Source organism: Phaseolus vulgaris, chromosome 5 (assembly GCF_051622355.1).
Source record: "Phaseolus vulgaris cultivar YP4 chromosome 5, ASM5162235v1, whole genome shotgun sequence".
Lineage (NCBI taxonomy): Eukaryota > Viridiplantae > Streptophyta > Magnoliopsida > Fabales > Fabaceae > Phaseolus > Phaseolus vulgaris.
Window position 1 is genome coordinate 2,922,957 of NC_143502.1, and position 18,602 is coordinate 2,941,558.

Here is an 18,602-nt window from a genome sequence, read left to right on the forward strand (position 1 = left end):
ATTGGATTTTTTTCTGGATCTATGGAGGTGTTGGAAGAAGATAGAGAGGTGCTAAAAGAAATACCCACCCGAGGTTTGGGGTTCTTGAACCCGTACTAAATTGTGGTGCGTGTAGGGATCAGCGTTCAGTTACCTGCTTCAACGGAATATTTTCTCTTTTTTCAGTTACCATGATTACTCTCTGTCACCTAAATCACCTCACCCAAGCACCATAATATCATTCCCCTTTTGTGTTTTCTTTTTTATCATATAACAATTCAAAAATCGTGGAATTGGGTTTCAGTGAAGGAACGAAAGTAACGATGAAGAAGGTCGATAACAAGGGTCGGGCTCGGACCTTCCCGGTGGATCCGAACGTCCCCCGATGGGTTTGCCAGAACTGCCGCAATCCTCTCTGCATCGTCGGCGTCGACTCTTACGCTGACAAATTCTTCAACGATCCTTCTCGCTCCGGTTCGTTAGGGTTTTATTAGCCTTTTGTTAATTTAATTGATTGCCACTTGTTCTTGATTTGGCTGATTTATTCGGTTGCTTATGTTAGTGATTTTGAAATAATTTGGTATCGGTATTGGTTTTGATTATTCGTAAGTGAATAGTTGTGCTGTGGTAATTTGGATTTTGATGAAGAGAGAATGAGTGTAGGGATGCAAGGGTCGTCCGTTCATGGTGCCAGCAGTGTGCTCAGTGCCACAAAAATGGACAATTCGTATGTTTTGCTTCCCAAGCAGAGACCTCAGGCTCAGGGAAGTGCTCATCGCCCACGTGGCGATGCTGCTGCTGCTGCTGCACAGCCTGGAAAGGCTATGGAGGAGTCGTTTGTGGTTGTGTACAAGTCTGAATCGGGGACGGATGGAGGCGGGGCACATTCGCCGGGCACGGGCGCTGATTCTGGTGGCCATTTGCCTACTCATAACTCTGGGTTTAATTCCACTATTACTGTCCTGACTCGAGCGTTTGAGATTGCCACGACGCAGGCGCAGGTTTGTTGACTGAAGCATGTAGATATGTAATGTATTTGATGGGTTTTTTGGTTATTGGGTCACAATTGGTGTGTTTTTGGGTATGGTTACAGGTTGAACAGCCTTTATGCCTTGATTGCATGAGGATTTTGTCAGATAAACTTGATAAAGAGGTTGAAGATGTGAACCGGGACATTGAAGCATACGAAGCCTGTCTTAAACGCTTGGAGTGTGAGCCTGCAGATGTCATCAGCGAGGCTGATTTTCTTAAGGAGAAACTGAAGGTGCTCATCTGGTTTACCATTTCTAATCTGTGTATTACGTAACTATTTATTTAACATTTAAACCATTAGTGTTACTATGGGGAAACATACGAGTATTCATAATATCTTTTGACTATTATCTGAATCTAGGGCCGGTTTGCATTTATTGCTATGTTAGTTTGTTCTGAGATAGAGGTATATGGGTAAGGAATAATAAACATAATATTAATGCATAGTAATTACATAGGCTATTGCAATATCCTATGCTGTTTTCCTTTTTTCCATACCTTCCAACTCCTGGTATGATTTTTTGTCTGCATCAGAGAAGTTGCCATTTTTTCTCTTTTCCACTTCTTGTGTCTGCTCCTTTTTCGCAGCAGTGCAGCATGAATTGGGGTTTTGGGACATATATAAAAATATGTTTATCAGAGAAATAGAAATATATTTATGAATATATTTCTAAAGCTATATGCACCAGTACAGTATTTTGTGCAAAAAACTTGACTATTACAAATTCTTTTGATGATCTAAAAGTTGTGAACTTGTGACCATAATGATGAATATGATGACATTTTAAATATTTTAAGAACTAATTTAATATAAATTAATTATTGAGAAACTGTTTTTCTGATAAAACTTTGGAAAGACTAATGTAATGAAATTTTAATCAAAACTATTTTAGTATCAAGATTTTTGAATGATTAATGCAATGATTTGTAACTTTTAAAGATTAACTTGAAAGTTTACTACAAAACTGTGTTGTATTTTCTTTTAAATAATTGAATTTTTTTAATAAATATATCAAAAAGTGGATTTAAGTCTAACTCAATTCTACAAAATCGGTTTGTAAGGTAAGAGTTGCATCTACTTATATACTATAATTTGACTATATTTCAAGTCGATATGAGATTTCTAACATACCTTCTGACATTGAGGACTATTTATCTTGAGCGTGAGACTGGACATTTCTGAGTGGTTCGATAGTAGGTAACATGATAGGCTTAACAAACTTTGCTAGGATAGACAACATTACACATTGCCTCTAACCTTGTCTTTCATGAGAGTTTGCCATAACATATTGATGTAAATTGTCATTTCATAAGAGAAAAAACTAGAGTTTGGAAATGTCATCACTAGATGTCAACTCTAGTGCACATACACACCAAGTCTCTGAGAGGACCAAAGATTAATCATAGTTGCAGTAAGCTGGACTCATACAACTTGTATGTTCTAGCTTGAGGAGGGGAGTGTTATAATTATAGAATAATGAGCAGATCCTATATAATCAAGAATGTCTAGATTATACATGTATTGTTAGGAATGTTTTTTATTTATTCCCATTCATATCTTTATTATTAGAAAACACCAAACCTCCTCTTTTTATTTTATTGATTCCTTTTTCTCAATATAAGTAAAGCATCCATGCTGTCTTTGAAAAAACAAAATGTTGAAGATCCCATATTGATTAGAGATATCATATGACTAAATTATAGTATATTAGTAGATGCAAACTTTTCCTTGCAAACCAGTTTTGTGAGGTTGAGATAAGATTAAAGTTCACTTTTTGAGAATTTTAAATATTTTGTTTTAAGAATTTGAAAATGTTTCTTGACTTTTAGAGACTTTAAGCACTTTTTTCCTTTACTTTTATTGCTGTCTACTTTATGTTTTGTTTAGATACTGAGTTTTTATTATTAATGATGACTAGTGCATGGCGTTTAAGATAATTTTCTCCTTTTGGCAATTAATATATTTATATATATATAGACACACACACATGTATGTATGTATGGTCACCCCTATCTGGTATCCAATTCTTGGAGGCAGCCACGCCGCTCAATTCGTGGGAGTATGGAGTTTTGATTGGAAATGTCTTTATCCTTAAAAATAGTTATTCGATTAAGATGATTTTCTTGATTGTACAATTAAACTTTCTTCCAAAGCCTAATCAGTGATTTTGTACTTGGTATACCATTCAAGATTGAGGAAGAAGAACGAAGACTTCAAGAAGCAATTGAAGAAACTAAGAGACAAAATGCTGAAGTAAATGCTGAACTGAAGGAACTAGAGTTAAAATCAAGCCGCTTTAAAGAATTGGAGGACAGGTTAATTTTTTTCTGTACCTTGACCGCTTGATATTTCCTGATAAAAAAAGCACCATAATCCCAAAATAAAATTTCAAAAAATGTGGATAAAATTTTGCTTTTCCTTATTTGGTTTATGTGGATGCTTGTGATGCTTGATGTCAATAATTGATTTTACTTGTTTAAATGTATAATAGGTATTGGCATGAGTTCAACAATTTTCAGTTTCAATTAATTTCTTATCAGGTTTGTCATTGTCTCACCCCTTTACATACTATCTTGTTGGGTAGAATTGTGCTTGCAAGTTTTTTGTTGTTCATGTCTTAAGCCAGTCTGGGCAAGTTCTAAAGGATCATTGTCAAATGACAAAAGTGGCTTAATCATTTTCAATTTGTAGCTCTACTTCTACTCTTATCTTATTGGTGAAATATGTCACTGATAGCATAGAGGAAATAATTTTAATAAAGGATCATCCTTTATGTATAAAATTTCCTTTTCGACCCTATATTTTGCTGCATGTCTTATATTATGTTCAATGTTAGTATAGGTTTCACTTATTTTGGTGAGTAAGAATTCTAACCATGTTTCAGAAAACTTTGCCTCCTTTTCTGAAAAAATATAACTTCCAATTATCAGGAGGAGAGAGATGCGATCTTGGCAAAGATTGAAGTTTCACAAGCTCATTTAGAGTTGTTGAAGCGAACAAATGTGCTCAATGATGCCTTCCCCATTTCTCATGATGGAGAGTTTGGAACAATTAACAACTTTCGACTTGGAAGACTCCCTAAAATTCCAGTAAGATGCTTAGCATGTTTTATTCCTGTCTTTTTAATGTTGTCTCCATCTGTTATTTAGCATAATATGCATGTTTGTTTCTCTATTGTAGCTGTTGCCTTTATTAAAGTTTAAAATAATTGATAAGCTACCATGAGATTTAAGCAAGATGGTGTATAAGTTACCATCTGAGTCTTTATTATTATTTCTAGTTTTTCTTTATTTTATGCCATGGTTTGCTGAGGTCCCTTCTTTTGCCAGTGGAATTATTATTTTATGTAGTTTTATTTGGAATAAGATTAAGCTTTAGGGGCAATTTGGTTATTGAACAATTTATATTTTTGCTTCAATACTCATATATTCACATTTATATGTATAATCTTAGGTGAAAACTTGTGATCTGAAGTCCTGCTGTTAGCATTCCATTCAAACTTGGGAATTGTAGTGCTAAAAGGAAACACTATAGCATGTGTTGACCATAAAATGAATGTAAAAACTCTCATGGCTCCTAGTAGTAGAAAATCTAGAGATGACTGCAAGTACATTATTGCTTTTTGAATCAAGAAATTTTAGGTCTAAGAAGTTGTAATGGATGTTGATAACTAGCTGCTTTTATTTAAAATTATTCTTTTGCTACAAAAAGGTTATATTTCTTTTGCCAATTGTGTCTTGAAGTGCTTTTGAACCAAACAACTAATATATGGTGTTAATTCTTTTAATTTTGGGGTGCATACAGTCATATTTTGCTTTGGAATGTTCCTTCATAAAATAATTGCAAGTGTGTCCTTTCCTCATTTGGTGATTTCAAGATGTTATAATTTTTTTATCCTAGAGGATTTATTAATTTTAAATCCTTTTTTCTTTCTACTTTGAAGTATTGGTTATGGTGTTTACTTTGCTATTATTGATTATGTAGGTTGAATGGGATGAGATAAATGCTGCCTGGGGCCAAGCTTGCCTTCTTCTACATACAATGTGCCAGTATTTCCGACCGAAGTTTCAGTATCCTTTGTCTTTAAGCATATTGGACAAGTGTAGTTACTATTGTAAATTTAGTATAATTCTCTTTTATGGCTCCATGTGTATTTGTGTGCATGTAGGGATGAATCTAGTTCAGAACTGGAATTTACATTACAGCTACTGAGGTCATCTGCTAATTACTGTTTTTTTTTTTCTTAAGTTCTTCTCAGTGATAATTGCCTGGGCAAAAACATCACAAGGGATGATTTTAATTTTAAGCAGACAAAGGCTGTTGTCTTCGTAGGCATATATGGTTAATATCTTGTATGGAATTCAAACCAAAATTTCTTAAGTGTTGTCTCTTCTTCTGAATTGAAACTACCATGCCATTATATTCTTGTTTGATTTTTGATTTATGATTACGCCTTTTCTTTATTGCCTCTTGTTATTGTCAGTTTTCATATAATTTAATGGAATGACTAGGAATATACCCTCTGTCCAATGACATCATATGTAATGTAACTATGATACACGTGGCAAACCTCCCAGTGGGAATAATATTTTTGTTGTTTTGCTGACTTTTAACTCCTAAACTTTTTACTTTTAGATATCGAATAAAGATAATTCCTATGGGTAGCTACCCTCGTATCACAGACACCAATAATAGTACCTATGAGCTGTAAGTATGTTTCATGGTTCTACATTTATTTTTATTTGTGTCTGGTTTTCTATTCTAATTGTAATATAGAATTTGATGCTGTCTGAAGTTGAGCCAAAATCATTAGTGTAATGTGTGATGTAAATCAGATCTATCAGCTGATTGATTGTTAGCGATTTCTAATTGTCTGTGGTTTAAGGTTTATTATTCTTTCTTCTGTTTATATGCATAAACATTAGGATAAACCTTGGAGCTACATTGGTGGTTGTACACTATTTAAGGTGTTGTCATTGCCTTGGCAGTTGACTTGGGTTCTGTATGCGTGCTGAGATTGTGGTTGGTGTTATGACTAATACTTGTATAAAAGTTGTAAACAAAACAATTTAGTAAACTTTCTGTGTTTAGATTTGTTCTTAAATTTCGCTACTGAATCAATATTAGTAGATGGTATGGTCTTTTCAGGTTTGGTCCTGTCAACTTGTTTTGGAGTACACGTTATGACAAAGCAATGACATTGTTTTTAGCTTGCCTCAAGGATTTTGCAGACTTTGCCAAGTCTAAGGATCAAGAGAATAACATACCACCTGAAAAATGTTTCAAACTGCCTTATAAGTAAGTAGTACAATATATTGTTTATGGCAGTGTGTTTTATCATTGGATGCTATATGAGAATTTGATACAGTGGAATTTTGCTTTGATGCCATCAAACTAAACAATTTTTTAGTTAAGCATATTATGTCATTTGGCTAATTGATGGAGGAGGGAGAGAGTAGAGAATAGGATGACCAGTATGTGTGGTTTTACCACCCCTGAGCTTGTCTAATAGAGTACTCTGACTTCAGGCTTGATTTAAGATCTTGATGAACATGTTGAGTCCTTAGTCATGGCTTAATGGAATTTATAATGCCTTTGAACTTAATACATGAGATTCACAGCTCTCCCATACCCTCATAGTGCAAACAAAGAAATAAAATTGAAGCCTGCCAAGTGTCCATTATTTGTTCTGAAGCACATGCAGGACTTTCTCACTCTCTCAAAACATCTAAATTAAAATGACTGTAGAATAGTGGGTGATGACGAGCCAAGCCTTACTATGCTCAGTTTGGAATCTGAGTTAGTGTTAACAGAGCAACAATTATGTCTTCATAAATTTTTTAGTGCAGTATGATGGATTTTGCTGACTTTATGTATATTTTTTTGTAATACAAATGCTAACAAACATATCAGTTGAAGATCATATACTTAACTTTACATGTGTTCCTGCATTAGTTTGATGATTGAGGATGACATTTTTGGGTAATTTGTAGGATTGAGAATGACAAAGTGGAAAACTACTCCATCACTCAAAGCTTCAATAAGCAGGAAAATTGGACAAAATCTCTCAAATACACGCTCTGCAATTTGAAATGGGCACTCTATTGGTTCGTAGGAAATACTAACTTCCAACCTCTTTCAGCAATGGTATCTTCGCATTAATGCTGAACTACAGGCTGTAGGGTCTGTTTACACCAAGAGTGCTATTCATCCTAAACTTGTACATAAACTTACATATCACATCATTTAGGCTACATTCAACTGTGTACATATACATGCATGATCCAATTTTGAAGTTTTTTTTTAGAAGTCATACATAAGAAAGTTTGTATCACAATCTTTCATTCAATACTATAAATCCCCATTTATTCAAGATTGTTGTGTGATCTTATATTTGCTCAATTATTAAGCTAATGTGTGTAGAATTCAAATTCAATCAATTAATTTATTTTTCAGATCAAACTGGGACAGTAAAATTTTAAATAAAATATTTATTTCAATTTATTTAGTTTTGACAAAGAAAGATTGAATAAAATATCTTAAAATGTAATTAACTTATTAAAATATTATAATTTTAAAAATATATACAATTTTATAATTTTATTATTTTTATGAAGAATTAATTAAAAAAATATGAATATAATATAATTTAAAAAATACACATAATTCTGTAAGAATAATAAAAAACATGTGAAACCATTTTTTTTAAAGGAAGTTATTTAATTATTTTTTTTATATAAAACTTTCATGTTCCACAGTTGACGTCTCTCTTTTATTTTATTTTAATTCTAATTTGATGGCTTATTTGTTTTTAGTTTGTTATCAAACTGAAATTGTTTTACTTTCTTTTGAAGCAAATAATTGAAACTGTGATGTGAATAAACGAAGAAGAATGTTTTTTTTAGTCAGAATATGTGGAATTTCCTCAAATAAAAAAGTTTTTTAATTACATATTTTATTAAACCAATAAATAATTATTTTTTATATTTGTTAGAAAGTAAATTTATGTAATTAAAAAATAAGATAAAAAACTAAATAGTGTTATTTAATTAAAATATGACGTTAAAATAAGTTACTAAATAGTAAATTTATTATATATAAATAAAATATATGTTTTATTATTTTAAATTTAATTTAAATACGGTTTTGATCCGTACAATATTCAATTTACTATAATAATTTTAAAAAAATCAATTTGATTCTAATTTTTTTTACAAATATATAATTTGATAATTTATGTTAAATTAATATATTTTTAAAAATATTTAAAATATTTTATAAATGTAATACTTAGGACTTTCAACAAACAAATCTAAAGAAACTCTACCTATAGACGCAGTGCAAATAGCAAATATAAATCTGATTAAAATGTATTATTTTTAAATGAAAAAAACAGGAGATAAGATAATACACAATCTTTTAAAAAGTATAATACATTCCCAAAACATTAATATTAGGAAAAAAAAAAAAGAGTCCTTGTTATAAAGTACAAGTGTGGAAAATGTAAAGCGATGACAATGTGACTTTTTTTTTATTGTACATATAATTAGATTATATGTGGGAGTGAAGACTCAAGTTATATTTTGTAAATGCTTTCTGTGTTCATTTTTTTATTCTTTTTGAATATAACCAATTTTATTGGTTTGTATAATATTATAAGGGTTAATTATCATATTAATTGTTTCTGGTTTGAATTTTAAATATTGTGAGAATATTGTTCTTAATTGAGAACTAAAATGATATATTCGTTTTTAAATTACTTTTTTATTTTCACATACTGTACCGTGTATTGATTGTATTGATTACATATTTTTATTTTTGGTTTGTAAAAAAATACCCACAATAACCAATTTTATTATAACTAATCTTATTATATAAATATAGTATTATAAAACTAATAAAAAATAAAAAATAATTTAATATAACAAGAATTTACATATTTAATTTTGTAGTGTAATAAAAAAATACACTCTTAAATAAACATTAATTGTGTTAATTTTATTTAATATACAATTACCTTTTTGTTAACATGCAATCAAAATTTAGATTTAGGTTTATGTAAGTAGAGTTGGAAAATTGTATATTAATATTATTCTTTTTAATTACCACACCATTACTAGACTAAACCTATTTAATTAACTCAAGTTATGAATTCAAACAAAAATATTAATATTAATTTTTTATATTACAGTATAATTAAAATGTGATATTAATCCTAGTAAAACAACTATTTACTATAAAATATAATTTTTTATATATACTTGTAATTTTAATATAAATTTATAAACTATTTTTTATTTAATAACTATTAAAATAATTAAAATTTTAATTATACATAATACAGAGGTGCGTAAGTTCTAGACTTCGTAGTTTGTTCAGAGTCACGAGACTCTGCTCACACTAAATTGTTCCCCTAAACCACCTATGAAATTGTTCCGAATCCGAATCACATTCTGTTGGGATCGTTGTGCGTTAAGCTCTCGCTGTGATCATCAAGCTCGTCATGAACATATGTACCGATGTAAATGCATTTTGATATGGTAATCTTCTTCTAAGTGCTTGTTCACTTGATGCTGACTTTGAAATTTTTTGTTTATTTGAACTTGTTCTGTGAGGATACTCCAATTTTGTGAGTTTATATTGGTTTAGGGAATTAGGAACTTGAAGTTAGGCAGTAATATTTCAAATATTTGAATTTTTTAATGTGTGTTTGTTTCTCATTTTACAGCATTAGATGCCTCTGCTTGAATCCCTCCCAATGAATTGAAAGAAATATTGGACTTGTACTATTTGTTTATAGTAGGAAAATGTGGAAGAGGACAGAGTTCACTCACAATTGGTACAAGTGATTGATGAGGGTGTCCAGAACTAGGAACATCTGGTCATGCCTTAGCCTCTTCAGATTTTGATATTCATGGCTCAGTTTTGATTGTTGAATAATGTAGAGATATTAGTGGATTTGAAAATCGGAGGACCTGTTACGGCTTCAATTAGTTCATGCCATTAACCTATATGTTGTGTTTTTCTTTACTTTTATCATTCTTATTTTATGCTATTGTTATTAATTTATTTTTTCTACATTTTTCTGCAATCTGATGTCTATGATTGTTTTGGTTGAATTTTTTAGTCTTATCTCAGTTCTGCATTTATTTACTTGATTTGGTTGTGTTCTTTGTTTTCTTTTATAATTCTGTCTAACCAAGTATTGGCTTATGTCTTTTTTGTTGGCCTAAGATTTGGACTTTGGCATGATACCTTGTGTGTTCTTATTATACAATTCTCTTAAGCTGAGATATAAATATTTATGTAAATATCTGGTGTTTTGTGCAGAAGCTTAACAAGCAAGATGCTGATGACCTAATACATTGATTTGATCTCACCAATCCACAGTTTTTAATTTCAAATCCTGTGTTGTAAAATGGTAAGTTTCTTTCTTACAATTCTTTAATTGTTTGTCCAATAAGTAGAATGTATACTCAGCTTCAATGAGACAATGGAGGTGATTTGATTGAAATATCATGATAGGTATTGGGTCAACTAAAGCATATCAGTAGCAAATATAAAATAGGACTTGAGTCCATGTGTGCTGAGTTCGGAATCAACAAGTTTGGATAACATTCAGCTGCATTAAAGGGTTCAAGTTTGTATGTATTGACTCTATGTAAATTTGTATCTGAGTTTTGGTTATGGTTTGGGTAGAAGATACATGCATCTAGAGTAATGCAGAAAAAGCTGTGAGACAACAAATACAAATAAGAAAGAACAGCCGTATACGATAAATTTACAACATTTGTGACGTGTCTATGACAGATCAATTTATATAGGCAATACAATTTAGGGTTATTAGTCATATGTTTCTCAGTCATATTTATATAGGAAATCTGATTTGAGCCCTCTATTTCACTAGTCACCAGCTTCTTAATCTTCGAGTAAGTCACTGGTTTCCTGGTGGGGGTAGATATAGCTTGGGGATTGTTTGGAATTTGTATCCGAGGAGGCCATTGGAAGGCGTGCTCAATGACGGCTGTAGCTTGGCAGCTGATAGCATGGCCTTTGGTTATGCTTTTGACACATGGAATGGAAATCTTCCCAACTGCAATGTTTGTAGCATGCTCTGCAGTATTAGCCTTCACAGATTTACTGTTAAGTTTAACAACTGAGGATGGCTTTTCATCAACAAAATCAGATTGAAAATTCTTGGTTCTGGATGTTTTTTGGTGGTGGCTTGTAAAGTAAATGGTTATCTACAGGCAATATATGGGACGAGCCTGCAAATAATTCTTGCACCTGCCTCCAAGAAGTGTTTAGTTACTTCTCATATTGTGATGAGTGAAAACCGAGTTGCATATATTTAATAAAACAACCAGTGAAGAATCGAGTTTGGCAATTACCTTTATCAGTCCATGCAACTCAAACACTTGCATGACAAAAAAAATCTGTTGGCTGAATATAGCAATTGTATAAGGTCAAAGTAGGGATCAAAATATAAAAGACCATGCTTAAAAAAATAAATGGATGAAAAATGAACACATGAAGAATTAGTTCACTATATTCAATCTGCAGTGAAATTTGAGAATTGCAAGGCTGTATGTTTGGAAGATGAATCTTGTCCAAGTTTAAAAAGAATAGGAGAAGAAAGGCTGATGGGGAATTGAGTTTTGGAACTTTTTCTTCAAATATATGAGATAATGTGAATAATATTCGAAAAAGGGTAGTTGATGAAAGAAGTATGAAAATCCACAGGTGTTGTGCCCAAAAAATAAAATAAATTCATGTTAAAAGAAGAAGCACAGATCTCACCAACTTGTAGAAAGTTTGATGTCTGGCCTGATTGTTATAGTTGAACTTGTTACTAGATCATACATAATGGTTTAAGGAATAGTAAGCGGCAAATGCACTCAATATTTCTATTTTCAGTCCCAGGGATAGGGCTTACTCTGACGAATTCGTGATTAGGTCTTTAGTTTTGTCTATGTATGAGCTATTGTTTTTCAGGCTTTCCCTTCATGAAGAACTTTTAAGTTGTGTCCAGTTTGAATAGTTCAGTTCAGAATAAGTGGTGTACTTAGCCAAACAAACTCGGTGAATGAAGAGATTATTTTCAGAAAATCCTTAGCCAACAGAAGTGTTTCTTTCTTTGTCTTGGACATTATGTCTTCTTTCTCTTTCAGTCTCATCTACTATGATTCAAGTTTATTTTCGAATAACAAATCTGTCTGCCGGACAAGATAAATTTCCTAACATCTCAAAAGCCTTTGTTGTACAAAATTTTCCAGCTCTCATCCATTCCGAACTACCATTATGCTATGATTTGTCTCATTATAATTGTCGTAAAAGTTCTACCATTACTAACAGTTTTGAAATCTCCTTCTAGAGCTTAATCAAACTTTGATACTGTTCTTTTATGACCATATGGAAATGGGTTATGGGTGAAACTTGCTTAGTGTTTTGTTCCATTATAAACAGTGTGCCTTGCCTAATGGTTTTCACTTGAGCATTACCAGTAGATAGAAAGTAATGAAATCCCATGCCAAGTCCTGAATCTGCAATCCTTTAAAAAATTATTTTGCAATCTCATTTAGCATCCAACTACTGTGTAGCATTGAAAATTTCAAAGAATAAGTACATAAAGGATTAAGTTACAAATTAAATGGGGGACCAATCTATTTTTGCATCTTAAAATTGAGCCTATACAATTGCATAGAAACACACAGGGATTGCTTTTGAGGATTTTATTATTCTTTGATTATTATATTTGTTTTATATGAGGTACCATAAATGTTGTCAGTTTCATGTGCAGATCTTCGTATGTTATAAAATTTAGACTGAAATGGAGGCACTGAAATCATGTTATGGGGATGGATCTTCTGATTCAGATTCAGAATCTGCACCTTCAGCTCCAACCTCTTCTCCCTCAGCAGTATTCACACCCTTGCCACCACCTCCTATCTCTCTCCTTGACCCGTCAACATTTCTTGGTATTCTAGGTTTTAAGCTGATTTTATTTACTCGTTACTAGAAGGAAAAAAGAGAATGAAGCTTTTATCTAGTTGGATGGGTTTAGTATCCATTAGGAAATAATAAGAATCGCAAATTTTACCAACCTCAAAATCTTAGTTGATGTTACATTTTTTTTTCTGAATTCATAAACTCATTTTCTTATGTTGTAAGTTTCGTTGTAACCAAATTTGTTTCTTATTATGTGCTAGTATGCTTTGTTTCTTTTGTTGACAACTATTCATGGTTTGTATTGTAAATGTCCTTTAGATATGCAGATAGGTCAGACAAGAGTTAGGAGCTTCCCTCATGTTGATGGTAACTATGCCTTACATGTTTACATACCAAGTAAGTTAATTATGATCTGTAAAAGAGTTTGTCTTTGTAAACATACCATTATATGTTTTTAATGTGATGGTTTTGCTGTTGCAGTGATTTTTATTGAATTTAATCTGTATTCATTTGTCTATGCAAATTAGAATGCGTTACATTTAGATTACATTGCACTTAGGTTAGGCCTATTACTTACTTTCTAAGAGTAGCATATAACCTACTACTATCAAGATTATGAGAGTGAACAAAAACATCACATTCAAGAACTTGACAAGGTAGACATAACATTAAGGGAGAAGAGGGAACAAAATATAGTAGATACTCGATAAGATTAATGCTATTTAAAACACGAGTGGGTAACCTGTTGATTAGGTATGTGATAGTTAAAACCACTTCTCCCATTAGGTTTTGGGAATAAACATCTAAAGAAAGATGGCTTTAGCTACTTTTAGAAGATGACGATTCTTCTCTTTTGTGACCCTGTATTGTTGTGGAGTGTTTACACATTTTAGTTCATAAACTATAGTATTATGAGACAAAAGTTTGGAAAATTCACGATTCACATATTTTATACCATTATTAGGTCTAATTCTTTTAATGCTTTTTCCAAATTGATTTTGTACAAGACGAAAAAAATTAACGCATATTTGGAAGACCCTAGATTTACTTTTCAGAATGTATATCCATGTGACACTTATACAATCTCAATATAAGTAACAAACTATTATGCTCCACATATAGATTCTATAGCAGGTCCCCAAATATCAATGTGAATTATGTCAAATGGGATTTTTTTTTTACCACATATGGGATAGGATACATGAGGATCGATACTTTGATTGTTGACAAATATGACATTTAAAAGACTCAATAGACTCTTTAGTAAACAAATGAGGGAATAAGGATTTGATAGGGTTGAATGAGGGATGCTATTTCTTTCATGATGAAGCCATATTTAGGAAGTTGATCATGTTTCTTGCCGGCTTGTGAACATTACTTTGTATTAGAAAGTGAGTTTTAAGTTTAACTCATCCTCATAAAACCTGCTTGTAAGGTGAGAATTGCCCTATTTATATACTGTAAATTGGCCTTATCTCTAGAAGATGTGAGATCTCCAATACACCCCTTCATGTCGATGCATAAACATCTAATGTGTAAGACTATATATTTGTGGGTGGTCTGATAGGTCCAATAAACCTCACTAGGATAGACTCTCCTACCATATTAGAAAGTGAGTTTAAGCTTAACTCACTCTCACAAAACCGGCTTGTCAGGTGAGGATCACCTTTATTTATATATTGTAATTTGGTCTCATTTCTAGTCAATATGAGATCTTCAACATACCCTTCTCACGTCAAGACATGGAGATCTCGTGCGTGGAACTAGATATTTGTGGGGGTTCTGATAGTGGCCCAATAGTGGGTGATACCATAAGCCCAACAAATCTGGTTAGGATAGACTCTGATACCATATTAGGAAGTGAGTTTAAGCCTAACTCAACCTTACAAAACTAACTTCTAAGGTGAGGATTTGCCCTACTTATATAACCTTATCTCTAGTCGATGTGGAATCTCCAACACTTTGCTTTGATCTTGGACTCCAACATAAACAACTCACTTTGCTCCTTAGTAATTAAAATTATCTTCCTCGTGGTAAGATCCTCTATACACTAAGAAAAAAAGATGTTACTAAACAACTCAAATTTTTTGTAAGTGTTGTATAGATATAAAACTATTGGACAGTTGTGGGACATATAAACATCCTTTAGTATAATAGATGATTCTAAATTTATATACCTAGATCTGCATATGGGTACACTATCACCATTTGTATTTGTAAAGACTTGTTCTTTAGTTATTTTGACATAGAATTGAGGAGCATAGGAAATGGAGTCCTATGATCAATTGCTTCTAAATTAAGAATAGTATTGAATGTACTCTTACCTTTCATGGACAATGTATATAATCCAGAAGACTTAGTCATTGATTCAACCACTACATGCAAGGCTATTTATTATTTTTTTGTTCCCTTACCAGTACCTCGTTGATTTCTTCACATATTTTAAATAGATTTCTCCATGCTAGTAAATATGTTCAAAAGTTTTTCAAGATAAATTATACAAGGTACAGTTTTTGTTTACAGTTAACATTTCATCTCCAACGAAGAAAGAACTATCTGCTTTCTTGAAAAAAGTGTCATCTCGGGTACCAAATCTGAATGTTGTTGATGTTGATGTCCCATTAAACATCCTCTGCCAAAATGATGAGAAGCTAGAACAAGTTGCCTTAGGAAGAGAATTTCACATAAGTTTGGGAAGAACTGTTCCAATACGAGTGCACCAGATTGACTCAGTGATCTCAATGCTCAAACAAAAGCTTCACATTCAACGCCAGTCAGTTTTAGTTCTTCTATTTTTCACTTATGAAAATGGAACAGTTTTTTTTCCACCTGTTTTCTTTATTGTTTCCTTTTGAAGTAGGTATTGGATAGACTTTAACAAGTGGGAGGTTTTTGTTAATGATGATCACACACGCACCTTTCTCTCGGTAGAAGTTGTTCAAAGAGGGTTCATAGAGGTATGACTTGTGGCCTTTTCTTTTTTGCATGCCCCTGTTACTTGTGTTACTCTCAAATCATATCCAAGTTGGAATTATGTGTTGCACTTGTCGCTTAAATGAGTATTGATAGTGGCTTAATATTTGTATCTTGGTTTGTTTTCTATAAAGCTGCTGATTTAAAACATGTTAATGCTTTCTCTTGGTAACGAAAATCATGTTATTCGTAATACAACTGTGGGAAGTTTGGAAAATTGCTTTTGAAACTGAATTAAATCATAATGGTGATATGAAAAACTGAATTAAATAAAGATAGAAATGTGAATATGTGAATTTTCAAAACTCTCGTACATTCTTTTTGTCTTGCGTGGAAAGTTGCACGTAATTGGGAAAAGACTAGTGTTCTTACTGAAGATGGCTGGAATTGTCGAAGGTGGATGTCTGAGCTGTTTGGATGGGATGACGTTTCTCTGAAGGGTTGTCGAGCTTTGTAGATGAAAGACTAAGTAATGATTTACTTACAAAAGATTTTTTGACGCTCAAGTTTGTAAGAGCTTAGAGGAATTTAGCAATATTTAAGTGAACATATGAGATTGAGTTAGTACTCCCTGAATAATAAAGCTATAAAGCGATGACATGCTGGACGTTGGTTTCATTCCTCTATATGAGTTTTGAGAGAGCTTTAAGAGAAGATAGATCCATCTTGCGATGTGATGATGTTGATGCGATAGTTTGACTTTTGATGAGTAACATAAGAGTTGTGGTCTAAGAATAGTTTTACCTGAATTCCACAATGGGTGTCAAATGTTCTTACCGAATTGAGTTGGAATCGTCTGAGGTGGATGTCCAAATAGTTTGGATGAGATTACATCTCTATTGATGGGTTGCTGAGTTTTGACGATGAAGACCGAGTGGTGATCCACCTCTAGTATTATATGTTCTTCAATAACTCTCTTTTATTTTGTATTCTCTCTTACCTCAGATGCGATGATTAACCCTAAGGATGTAGTTATCTCAATGGACTTGAGGTTGAAACATTAGTGCCGTATGTGGGAATGGAAAAGTGGTTCCAAAGACGAACCCTCTTTTCCTTAACCCTCGACTGTGGGGCTTGTTCCGGTATGCCTAATAATCTCATATGACTTAGGAGTCGAGGTCAAGGACAATTTGAATACACTTTCCTATCAATGCACTTGAGGTCAAAATAACTAGAAATGAAATGAGAACATCTAGAAAATAGGAGTTCATACGTGAAAAGACCACAAATTTCTCATTGTTTAATCTTTAGACCACTTCTTTCTCTCCATCTAGTTTATCAATTAACGTGAAATGTGTTTTTTCTTTCCAATTAATTGCAGATTACAAACCAAATAGAAGCAGTCAATACAATTTACAGACTTCATAATCTTCCTGAGTTTTACAAGGTCAGTAGTTCTTTTGAGTAATGCTGCCACCCTAACCACTGCATCACAACTACAGTCTCATCCCTGTTTCTCTTCTAGTATTTGAACTTGAACTACACTTTTCAGGATCCACGTCCGCACATATCCTTGGCATGGACACTGGGTGACATTGGCCATTCACTGAAGAAAGCTATCGACGAGGAAATGAAGTGCACTGCGGGGAAATCTTTCAAGAGCATTTTTAGCTGTAAATTCAAAGGTGTTGAATGTAAGATTGGCAAGAAAGCATATGCAATATGCAAAATTCCTGATGGACAATAACTATACGTGCCCTTTGAAGAAAGAGCATGCGTTTCGATTTCCTTAAATATTTCCTAAAATGTTTGGTTTTCTTGGTTTGGTGGCAACCTGATCAGAAATAGATTACCAGGGAGATGTGTATGTGTAACTTCTTTATTTATTCCTTAGGAGTTGTAGACTGGACCAAATGCCTGTAGGAGTTGATCAAAGCTTTATAGAGATTACTTCGTGAAATATTATTATTATTACTAACATAAACACAGAAGTGAAAAGGAAAAAGTGCATAGTCAGAAAAGGAAAAAAAGACCATGAAAAAAAAACAATTGTGTGAACAATAGTTAGGTTTACACCCTACCCTATGGTTTCTTCCTACATCTCCATGGGATTTGGAAAAGAAGAAAATGACTATTAATAAATTTGTATATATAACTTAATTTTATCTCATGAGAAAATTATTAAATAAAAATTAAAAACAAAAAATAATTAATTATTATATTAATTAAATTAAATATTATTTTAAAAATTAAAATGATTATTAATATTTAAAATAGTTTATATTTTTAATAAATAATTTTTAAATCAGTATCTTTTAGAATCTAAACTTTATTTTTAACTAAAATTTGATAGAGATATAATTTAGAAATTACTTTATAAATTTTATTAATATTTTTATCATTGTATTATTTAAATTTGTTCTATTTGTTCTAAATTCTTTTTATTTCATTAATTTTTTTTAAAAAGACCAACGAAACGTTCACACTTTTTTCTTATCATATCACATATTTAGGATTTTATTTTATAACATTTTTTTATTTATAGTGACAAATTTACAATAAATAATGAAAATATGTTGTCGCAGGACCAATAAATTAATATTACGATATCATCAAGTTAAATTTCATCCTATATAATTTCATTAATATTGATTTATTAATGGTTTTATTGCTAATTGATCGCATTATTATGTATTAATAATGTCATTAAATAAAATAAAATAAATAA

The 18,602-nt window shown here is 31.9% G+C and overlaps 2 protein-coding genes across 8 annotated transcripts; both read left to right on the top strand.

Annotated features, from left to right (window-relative positions):
• Nucleotides 1-143: 143 nt before the first annotated feature.
• On the top strand, nt 144-7,385 carry ATG6 (AUTOPHAGY 6). Its single transcript, XM_068643016.2, is given in 11 exon segments — nt 144-453; nt 643-980; nt 1,073-1,243; nt 3,203-3,327; nt 3,504-3,552; nt 3,943-4,101; nt 4,997-5,082; nt 5,648-5,719; nt 6,161-6,310; nt 7,006-7,165; nt 7,167-7,385. Coding segments are annotated over 11 exon segments (1,557 nt in total). The 5' UTR covers nt 144-302; the 3' UTR covers nt 7,263-7,385.
• A 1,962-nt stretch (nt 7,386-9,347) lies between these two features.
• On the top strand, nt 9,348-17,828 carry LOC137834823 (uncharacterized). 7 transcript variants are annotated; one of them, XM_068643028.2, is made up of 9 exons: nt 9,372-9,552; nt 10,343-10,433; nt 10,538-10,656; nt 12,813-12,990; nt 13,280-13,357; nt 15,485-15,734; nt 15,822-15,918; nt 17,256-17,321; nt 17,427-17,828. In XM_068643028.2, exons 4-9 carry the CDS (start codon nt 12,843-12,845, stop codon nt 17,619-17,621), a joined length of 834 nt encoding a protein of 277 aa, XP_068499129.2. In that variant the 5' UTR covers nt 9,372-9,552; nt 10,343-10,433; nt 10,538-10,656; nt 12,813-12,842; the 3' UTR covers nt 17,622-17,828. The 7 variants fall into 7 exon arrangements, with proteins under 7 accessions (XP_068499126.2, XP_068499129.2, XP_090158148.1 ...); XM_068643025.2 differs by lacking the exon at nt 10,538-10,656 and having other exon boundaries at nt 9,348-9,552; XM_090302022.1 differs by lacking the exon at nt 10,538-10,656 and having other exon boundaries at nt 12,801-12,990; nt 15,472-15,734.
• Nucleotides 17,829-18,602: the final 774 nt, after the last annotated feature.